The sequence below is a fragment of the Vigna radiata genome, chromosome 6, assembly GCF_000741045.1.
Source record: "Vigna radiata var. radiata cultivar VC1973A chromosome 6, Vradiata_ver6, whole genome shotgun sequence".
Taxonomy (NCBI): domain Eukaryota; kingdom Viridiplantae; phylum Streptophyta; class Magnoliopsida; order Fabales; family Fabaceae; genus Vigna; species Vigna radiata.
In genome coordinates, this window is record NC_028356.1 from 4,806,123 (window position 1) to 4,816,230 (window position 10,108).

The 10,108-nt window shown below is 33.7% G+C and overlaps 1 protein-coding gene and 1 long non-coding RNA gene across 2 annotated transcripts; one reads left to right on the forward strand and one right to left on the reverse strand.

The window, feature by feature from the left end:
* The first annotated feature begins 815 nt into the window (after nucleotides 1–815).
* Nucleotides 816–4,022, forward strand: LOC106763088 (laccase-5). Its single transcript, XM_014647265.2, has 6 exons — nucleotides 816–959; nucleotides 1,051–1,202; nucleotides 1,639–1,883; nucleotides 2,060–2,188; nucleotides 2,403–3,359; nucleotides 3,616–4,022. The coding sequence occupies exons 1-6, from the start codon at nucleotides 864–866 to the stop codon at nucleotides 3,744–3,746; spliced, it is 1,710 nt and encodes a 569-aa protein (XP_014502751.1). The 5' UTR covers nucleotides 816–863; the 3' UTR covers nucleotides 3,747–4,022.
* A 2,274-nt stretch (nucleotides 4,023–6,296) lies between these two features.
* LOC111241780 lies at nucleotides 6,297–9,306 on the reverse strand. Its single transcript, XR_002668066.1, has 4 exons — nucleotides 9,208–9,306; nucleotides 8,261–8,395; nucleotides 8,042–8,114; nucleotides 6,297–6,509 (listed from the first exon to the last, which is right to left on the reverse strand). It is a non-coding gene; the product is annotated as an uncharacterized LOC111241780 (long non-coding RNA).
* Nucleotides 9,307–10,108: the final 802 nt, after the last annotated feature.

Below are 10,108 nucleotides of genomic sequence, written 5' to 3' on the forward strand. Positions count from 1 at the left end.
TTATAGATCAAGGAAATAACATTCAAGTAGCAATAACGTTTTAAAACAGAGTGTTTAGTCTAAACAAAGGGCCAACTGTGTTTCCAAAAGTCATAGTTGTTTTTAATGTGCATTAGTTTTTTCATCAAAAAGGATTACCAATCCTTTTAACAAGTGATTTATTTTCTCCAACCACCAGAACAAGAAAAAAAGTCAAATTGGACTAAACCAAAATGAATTTTCACTTTTCTTCACTTTCCAAACTTGGCTTACAAAAATTCAATCCCAAGATAACAAGAACCAAAACAGTTTGACGAGGCAATGTTACTTGCACTGAATAACACGGTAGTTTGCTACAGGCAAACCATTTCAGAACATATGGTTAACTGCTTGGCAAAAAAGATATGCATAAGACAAGCTTGACTTGGACAGCAAAGATAAAAAAAAAGTAAAAACCTTTTTGCTGTGCTTTTTGGTTGTGGTCCCTTTGAAATGTCGCATACTTTTACAATAATAAAAGGAGTGATTGCAATTGCACCGCGTTAAATGCCAATTAAAAGGAGTAAATTATTATAAACCCATCTTAAGTATAAACTATTCCTGAACTGTCTGGGAGTAATTATGCTTAGAGAAAATTCAACCTCCTAATGAAGACTTGAGAAGCAAGCATTCAGGAACGTAATTAACTAGTGGGTGCAACAACTTTTATAAGGTTGAACTAAGTTTCTTAAGTGCCTCTGACCAATTTGCCGTAACAAAATTACCTAATCTGCCAAACTCAATCACCCTATCTCTCTCCTTTGATCTCTCCTATAAAACCACCCTCTCCCACTATCTCTTCCATTGCAATTTCCAACCTTAACCATCATTGCCACACTACAACAATGGAAGCTCTCAAGACCATTTTCTTGGCTCTTTTTCTTGTCTTAGCTTCAGCATTGTATTCAGCCAATGCCAAAATCCAGGAGCATGAGTTTGTTGTAAGTTCTTCTTTCCCTCACTTAGTTTTTTTCTCTCTTTCTCTTTCTTGCTAAGATAATCATTAACTCGTTCCCGTTTGTGACGAGACAGATTCAAGCAACACCAGTGAAGAGGCTGTGCAGCACTCACAGCACCATCACTGTTAATGGACAATTCCCTGGCCCAACTTTGGAAGTCAACAATGGAGACACTTTAGTCGTCAAAGTCACTAACAAAGCTCGTTACAATGTCACCATTCACTGGTATCATATCAATGGCTTCACTTCTCACCGTTAAATAAGCTTCATTGATTACTTTAAACAATCACATATTCATTCAACAGTTTTTTTAATCTTTTCCCTTTAGATTAATCATCTTATTCTACCCGTATGACACCTGGCAAGAAATTTTTCTGGCAGTAGAAACACAATATAAAAAAACAAGCATTAAATAACTTTTACACTATTTTTTTAACAAAAACGTCTTTGTCTTTGTATTCTTAACATGTGCTCGTGATCCATCGGCATACATTAAAAACTCTCTTTTTCACTTAATTGCAAGAGTTTCACTTAAATGCAGTTATACCAGTATTTATGCTGCATGCCACGTTCATCACTTCATGCATGGAATGGAACTTTTAGAAGAAAAATATTAGTTTTTGTTGCTATCCTAGCTATTTGATTTGCTGTATTTGTTCAGGCATGGTATTCGGCAAATGAGAACAGGTTGGGCTGATGGACCAGAATTTGTGACTCAGTGTCCCATTCGCCCTGGTGAGAGTTACACCTATCGTTTCACCATTCAAGGTCAAGAAGGCACACTTTGGTGGCATGCTCATAGCTCATGGCTAAGAGCCACTGTTTACGGTGCTTTAATCATTCACCCCAGAGAGGGAGAGGCATATCCTTTCGCTAAGCCTAAACGCGAGACACCAATTCTTCTAGGTAATCATCATTATAATTATACTAATTAATTCACATACATGGGTTTAATAATTGTTGGTAATGATGATTAAGAAAATGATATTGTGGGATCTGCTATTTTCTTTTTCTTTTGACAAATGCTATATGCACTTGATGAAGATGGTTTAACGGTGAAAACAATGATGATCATTTATTAGGGGAATGGTGGGACGCAAATCCGATTGATGTTCTGAGACAAGCCACACAAACAGGAGCAGCTCCGAATATTTCTGATGCATACACCATCAACGGTCAACCTGGCGATCTTTACAAGTGTTCTAGCCAAGGTCTGATATATTGTTATTATTATTGCTTAATTTTCATTCAACTCATAAACATATCTGCATAAGACCATTAAAAATGACACTATTTGCGTAAGACAGCTTTTGAACAACCAACCAAGGTTATTCTGGTCCCAGGAACTAAGTAAAAAAAAAAAAAAAACATTGTCCAATGATTTTATAAATCTGATGTATATTCTGTTGATGATTGGCAATGTAGGCACCACTGTTGTTCCAATAGATTCTGGTGAGACCAACCTCCTTCGAGTCATCAATGCTGCACTCAACCAACCACTTTTCTTCAGTGTGGCCAACCACAAACTCACAGTGGTTGGTGCCGATGCCTCCTACCTTAAACCCTTCACCACCTCAGTCATCATGCTGGGTCCAGGCCAAACCACCGATGTTCTCATCCAAGGTGACCAACCACCCTCACGCTACTACATGGCTGCACGTGCCTATCAATCCGCACAAAACGCCCCTTTTGACAACACCACAACCACAGCCATTCTCAACTACAAATCTGCACCATGTCCTGCAAAGGGTATCTCCATCAAACCCCTTATGCCCTCTCTCCCAGCTTACAACGACACCAACACAGTCACTGCCTTCAGTAAAAGCTTCAGAAGCCCCAGAAAAGTTGAAGTCCCTGCAGAAATCGATGACGACCTTTTCTTCACCATTGGCCTTGGCCTCAACAATTGCCCTCCAAATTTCAGCCCAAACCAATGCCAGGGTCCAAATGGAACACGCTTCACTGCCAGCATGAACAACGTCTCTTTTGTTCTCCCCAACAACGTCTCCATCTTGCAGGCTCATCACCTTGGAGTCCAAGGAGTGTTCACCACTGACTTCCCTACACAGCCTCCTCTGAAATTTGATTACACTGGTAATGTGAGTCGCTCACTGTGGCAACCCATTCCCGGGACTAAGGTGACCAAGTTGAAGTTTGGATCCAGAGTGCAGATTGTGTTGCAGGACACTAGCATCGTGACCCCTGAGAACCACCCGATTCACCTTCACGGGTATGATTTCTACATAGTAGCAGAAGGGTTCGGAAATTTTGACCCCAAGAAAGACACTTCCAAGTTCAACCTTGTTGATCCACCTATGAGGAACACCGTTGCAGTACCTGTGAATGGATGGGCAGTTATCCGATTTGTTGCCGACAACCCAGGTAAAATCAATTACTCCAAATAAAAACAGTACATGTCCTAAGGAAAAATTATTACATGATGACAAAATTCACATGACATGTAATCATGTCACGTAGATATTGCTTAATGAACACTCCATGATCTGAGACTACTGAAAGTATGAATTTTTTCATACCATCAGTTATCATGATGTGTAAGATCATTTTATGATTGCTTGTTAATGCAAGAATTTACTTAAAGTTTGATGTTTAATGAAGGGTGATGTGATATTTGTAGGAGCTTGGATTATGCACTGTCACTTGGATGTTCACATCGGGTGGGGTTTGGCCACTGTGCTCTTGGTGGATAATGGAGTTGGGCTGTTGCAGTCCATAGAGGCTCCTCCAGAGGATCTGCCTCTCTGTTAGAATAATCAAAAGCAGAAATATTGAATTTGTATCTGTAGTTCGTAATTTTTCCTAGTTCATTGTTGTTCCCTGTATTAGGGGTATTTCTTCTTTTGCTCTGTTTTTGTCGTTTTTTTCATATAGAGATAACCAGGGATTAAAAGAGACGGTGATGTGATTTCAACACAACATGCCGTCTTATCTATTAATAAGCCCGATTCATTAAACTGATGTTAGCAGTTTTCTTCCCATTGTGGTTTATGTTATCTATCAACAAAGATGAGTTTTGATCCCTCACTTCTCTTATTCAATAGTTTAGTATGCTTCTTTTGAACGTGTGTGTTCCATAGAAGAATTTAATGGCTTTGACAAAGTAAAACACGACACAGTTTATGAAATAAGAGCAGTGCATAGACTAATTAGAATTGATGAAGTGGAACATTATGGTATGAGGTAGACGACCAAATATGAGGCCAAAGTGTTACATGTGTTATATTGTGGGAAAGGTCAATGTGGGTGCAACAGCGTTGGACTGAGTTGTAAGAAACATAACAAGAGTTCATTTTGCACAAGTAATGTTAATGTTAAGACCACAAACATTCTGGTCTCCAACTCTTTACTTTTGCCAACAAATTCAGGAAATGAGGAATGCACAAAAATCACAAGCATATATATAAAAGAAAAAGTCTCTTTTGACAACACAGTTTGTGATTGATCCGTTTTAAATATTATTTTAGAATAAAACAGAGAATAGAACTGTAACACTTATCAAAAGGTTGTTAAAAAAGAGTTGTTAAAATATCATTATCCTATATCAAATTCTCAATGAATTTACTTTTTATTATATCACTTTAATATTCAATTACCTTTCATTCTCCAATTTATCTGAGTAACAATATCACGATACACTTTTATGTTCATTTAAAAAAAATACAAAAATAAATAGTGATAAAAATACATACTTTTATATTTTCTTAAGAAAAAAGAAAATAAAAGATAAATAAGAATAGTGTCAAAATGAAGGTAAAAGATTTAGATCTATCAAAAGAATATTTTTCAATTTATTTTCAATTAATCACTCATACACAGTATCCTTTCTTTGTTGATCTCTTAAATTGCAGAGATAAAAAAAACTTTTCCTTATTCACTTTTATGAATGCTTTAAAAAGCAATTTTTATCTAACATTACAATTCATGTCATAAATATAAACATTGTTAGTTTATGCATAAATTGAAATAGATGGTATTCTTCATTCTTAGTTTAATATATAAGAATATTGTAAAGCGCCATTATTTGTAACATGATAATAACAATAGTAGTATTATTGTTTGAAGAAAATAATATTTAAAAAATTGTGGAAGGTGCCTTACCATTTTCGTCATAATTTGCATAAGAATGATAAAATAGTTCCTTATTACTTTGTAAAAGTTTTGGTCACTAATTATATTTATCGTTTCAATTCATATTATGATATTCGTTTTTAATATTTTTGTTGATGCTCTAAAGTGCAATATCATTATATTCATTTTTAAAACAGAGAATGCTAACAATGGTTAAAAGTACAAAGAAAATTTAATCAAGAGATTTTCATGCAAAAATTATGAACCAAATTTCTAAATTTTTAGACGAAAAATAATTTTTTATTAATTTATTGAAAAAATTAAAATATTCTTTATGTAAAATGTGACAAAAATAAATAAATTACCTTTTTGATTTATTTTGACATAGCGAGACAATTTTATATAAATGGGTAAAAGAACAAACTATTTTTAGTGATAGGTTTTGGTCAAACATAATGTTCATAAATTATGTAAGATAAAATGGTCTCTCCTGCCTTTTATATCAAACTTGTCAAGAACATTTCTTTTCAGTTGGTCTTTTTAAATATTAGACATCGTTCTCTTCCAAACAAATATCTAACAATTATATGATATCAGACACTAAAGAGATTCGATGTCAAACTGTTAATTTTGTTTACAAACTGATATTTTTTATATTGATTTTTTTCTAGATTAACGTTAAATGGAAACATTTTGCACTAGTGTATATATTCTTCAGATTATTGCACTTATATAGACACAAAACACTCATTAAAATTATGTTCTTAGATTTACAACCATATTGAGTGTTCATTTGATCAAATCTATCTAGATCTTTTTCATTGTTTTTCTTATTCAATACCATTAACAAAATATTATAAAATATAAGAATAATTTATTATATAAGATAAAAAAAATACCTTTATTATAATTTCAAATAAAAAATTTCATTCCAAAAAAATAATAATAATAAGATAAACTAAGATAATTTTTTCTTTAATCACTTTTTTCAAAATTTTAAAAAGTTTGAATAACTTTCTACAAACTATCACTAAAGCATAATAAAGATTAGAATAAAGATATAACGTGGGATCTAAGTCGTTGAAGAAACAATGTGATAAATAATATAGTAATAAGTTCGTAAACACTGAAAACCTTTTAAAAATAAAAATAAAATAAAATAAACATATTTTATATAATATTAAAAAGAAAAAAGAGCAAGATACTACATAGGATATTAATTAGAACCGATGTAATATATGTGGCATCCCAAATATATAGCAGTATATATTTATAAAGACGTCAGTAATTAGGATTACAGTCATCTTCCTAAGGACACTAAAATTTAAAACTTCTATATATTAAAGTTTTCAAAATGACACTAAAGTAAATGAAAGTCCTAAGGAGGCCAAGTTGCAGCGTCATATTGCTTCAATGCTTGTTCCAGGGGCATCTCTGCGACATCTGCTTCCATCCAAGTCGATAATCATCGTAAAAGAAGACATACACAGGCAACACAAACAAGCAAGGGTGAGCTAGGTATAAAAATCATGTTATACAATCACACACAGCATGTAAAGACCATAACACAATACAGACTAAGACCGAACGCATTATTCTGATACCAATGACCGACCATGTGATTTGACCATCCAGACTAGTATGAAATGTCAAGTTCCAGAGGTTTGTGCACCCAGGTGGTGTAGTAACTGGAAAACCATCAGCTGCCACCCGAGGTTAGTCCATTATAACTCACCCAAGAACCTATGGGCTAGGACCTCCTGCTATTCTCACCACATGACTCATCACTCTCTACTTGAGCATGGATGATCATTAGAATGTCAGGATAAACCCCATAAGGACACTTCGTCCATTCATATGGTCAATCACAACAAACCACAGGGCACCACCATGTAACCTCCCTTGAGGATCACGGAATTACATCATCAACCATACTTGTTACACTTACACCAACCACCACTTTGTTACACTTACATAAATCAAATACTTTGTACATACATATTTTCAAACTATAATTCACAACATAATACATCATACCCTTAATCATGTTGCACAATCAAGCCACCCAAATCAGTTATATAGACATACATATACCCTGGCAGTCAAACAACATCATACAGCTCAAACAGAATAGGAAAAGTGTGAAACTTACTCAACCGGGTTGCACAATGCACCAGGGTGCAAGGCATGACAGCAAAAATTCGCACAGCACACCACCCTTGGTGCGGTGAGCGAATTTTCCTTACGGGAGAGCCTTTCAGCTAAAATTCGTATAGCGTACAGGATGCGCTATGCGACTCTGCATAATCTACAGAACGAAATTCTACAGATTTCAAGCAATCACCACTCCATAACTCGTTCTAGACCTCTTTCCAAACTTCTAATGATCCTAGATCGTAGTATAAGCCTAATTAAACTTGTTTAATTGATTATAAACATTATTAACCCCATTCCAAAGTGATTCAAACTCAAATTCACCTTTAAAACACAAATTTTCATGACTTAGAGGTAAAAATCTAATTCTACCATTTGACATGTTTTTCGACCAATTCAAGGTTCCTAACAAGTCACCTTTGACTTGTTTACACTGCCTAAATCGTCCAATTTCACTCAAAACCTTCACAGCCCAAAACCACTACCTCACTTCCTCTCTTTTGACCTAAAACCCTGTCCAAACACTTGCCTTTCACTAATCCAAATTCCACCACAAATTCTCCACCTCAAACAGCTTCATCACGTTAAATCAAAGCAAAAAAGCACATCCCATTCAATTCATGGCATCATAGTACAGTTTCACAGCTTGGTCAATTTAAAGGCACATATCCTAGCATATAAAAATTATCAATTTCAGCTCAGATAATTACAACATGCAAAGTCAGTTTCACACATACAAAATTTCACAAATTTAAACAGGCCCTAACTCATGCACATTCTAACTCACTGAATCAAAGAATAAAAATCCCAGCTCCCCTTACCTGGAGTGTTGAACAGTTAAGCTCACAACTTGATTCTACAGTGTCCTTCCCGGAGAAGAATCTAAGCAGTGCCCTACAAACCACTCAGTGGTGATAGAACAACTCTTAAAGCTAGAACAATACAAGGAATGAAAAGAAGAATGTACAAGGCACATGCAAAGGAAGAATCACATGCCCTAAGTTCAATAACAGCGAGAGAAAGAGGGAAAAACGACTTACCCGCTGAAACAAAGAATTGTTCGGTCCATTTTGAAGCTCTCTGCGTCGGGAATGTTAAAACACTTCCAAATCAAACATACAACGACGAAAACAAGGTAGAGGGTAGAGAGAAGGCATTGCTCAAAGTGAAGAACTCTGCTTTTAAAAAAAGAAAGGTTTAAGCTAAAGTGAACCAGACTTTAGAAAAACCCCTTCTAAGATTATAGTATCCTTAACTTAACAGGCCTAGCTGCCTCTACATAGGACCCAATAGCCTTATATTTTTCTAACCCTCACAATATAACACTTTGTTTATACATGTCTTTTTCACTGTTATTTATCTATTCAATGTCTTAAATGATAAATCTATTTCATCTTCATGTACATTGGATTTATCCTAAATAATTTGATTGAAGTTATTAATGCTAAATTTTTTTAGTTTTTTATATAAAATATAAATTAGAACAAATTATTCAAATTTGTAGAATTCATCCAGTTAACAATTTTAACAACATTATGAGAAAAAATTAAATTGAATATAAATTATTAAAATTAAAATCATATTTGAATATTAAAAAAATAAGGCTCACATCAAACAAAGTAAAAAGTAAGAATAAAAAAGTATTTAAATAATAATTTTATAAAAAATTTAAAATCATATTTAAATAAATTGATTATTACATGTCATATATAATAATGATCCTATTTCTTATTCAACATTTATAAAACGAATATACTTTACTTTGCAATTATATCAAATACAAAGGAGATAGGAAAAAGTAAGAACAAAGGTTGAATTTTGCTATTTAACTATAGTCTAATGAGAAAGACGGTATATTTATTTATTTATTTTGGAAAAGCACATCATAATCATATTTTGGATAACGACTAAGAGGGGAAAATGATCTAGGAAAAGTGTGTGATATGGTTTTGGCACTGGAAGGAAAGGGTTAAAGATTCCAACATACCAATTTGAGTCAAATTCATCATTTAATACACGCAAGTTGACTAAGTTTCCTCATACCACGTATCAAACACCACCTTCACTCTCTCTCACCAAATACAATGTTCATTTCTCAACTTAATAATCCTAATTTTCTTTTCTCCTCCATTCCCAAGTGATTTCCATCTAGAAATTATTGGATGCTTGAAGAATATATAAATATTCTCGTAAATTGAGGATATAACACTTTAATAGTGTATTTATCCACATTTTGAGTGTAAACTTTTCAATATTTATCTAAATTTTCTTGTATAAAATAATCTATTTTCAATATAATGAAAATAAGTTAGAAATCTCGAATGAATAAGTGATATTTAAACATATTAAAATATATAAGAAAAAATGCATTTTTATTTCATAAATTTGTTTTGTAAGTTGAGTTAGAAGGTGTAATTTTGATCAAACCTATCTCCATAGTTCTTTTTTTGTTTATATGTAAGGATGGAAAGATCTAAATGGATAATAGTATGGAATCATCGAAAAGGAAGTTTCTGTTTCACTCTTGCATAAGTTAGAACCACCGTTCATAAAAAATATTGTTAGGTTTGGTCGTTTGAATAACAGTGGATATGATCGAACCGCAAGTCATAAGCCGCGTGTACCATTCCCTCAAGTACAAGTGGCATATATATGACTGGCCACGTGTCCCACGTGCATGGGTCACTTCTTAACAAAAATCACATGTTGCTCATCCTCATTACTTGGATTGGACATTGGGACTATAACACTCAAATTAGCTTCTTCTTGTTTTTTTTTCTGTTCAAGACTTTAATATTATCTATTTATAGTAATAAACACTTTTTCATTTTATCTCTAGATGGCATGTGACAACTTTACTTGCATATCACATATTCATTTTATCATCA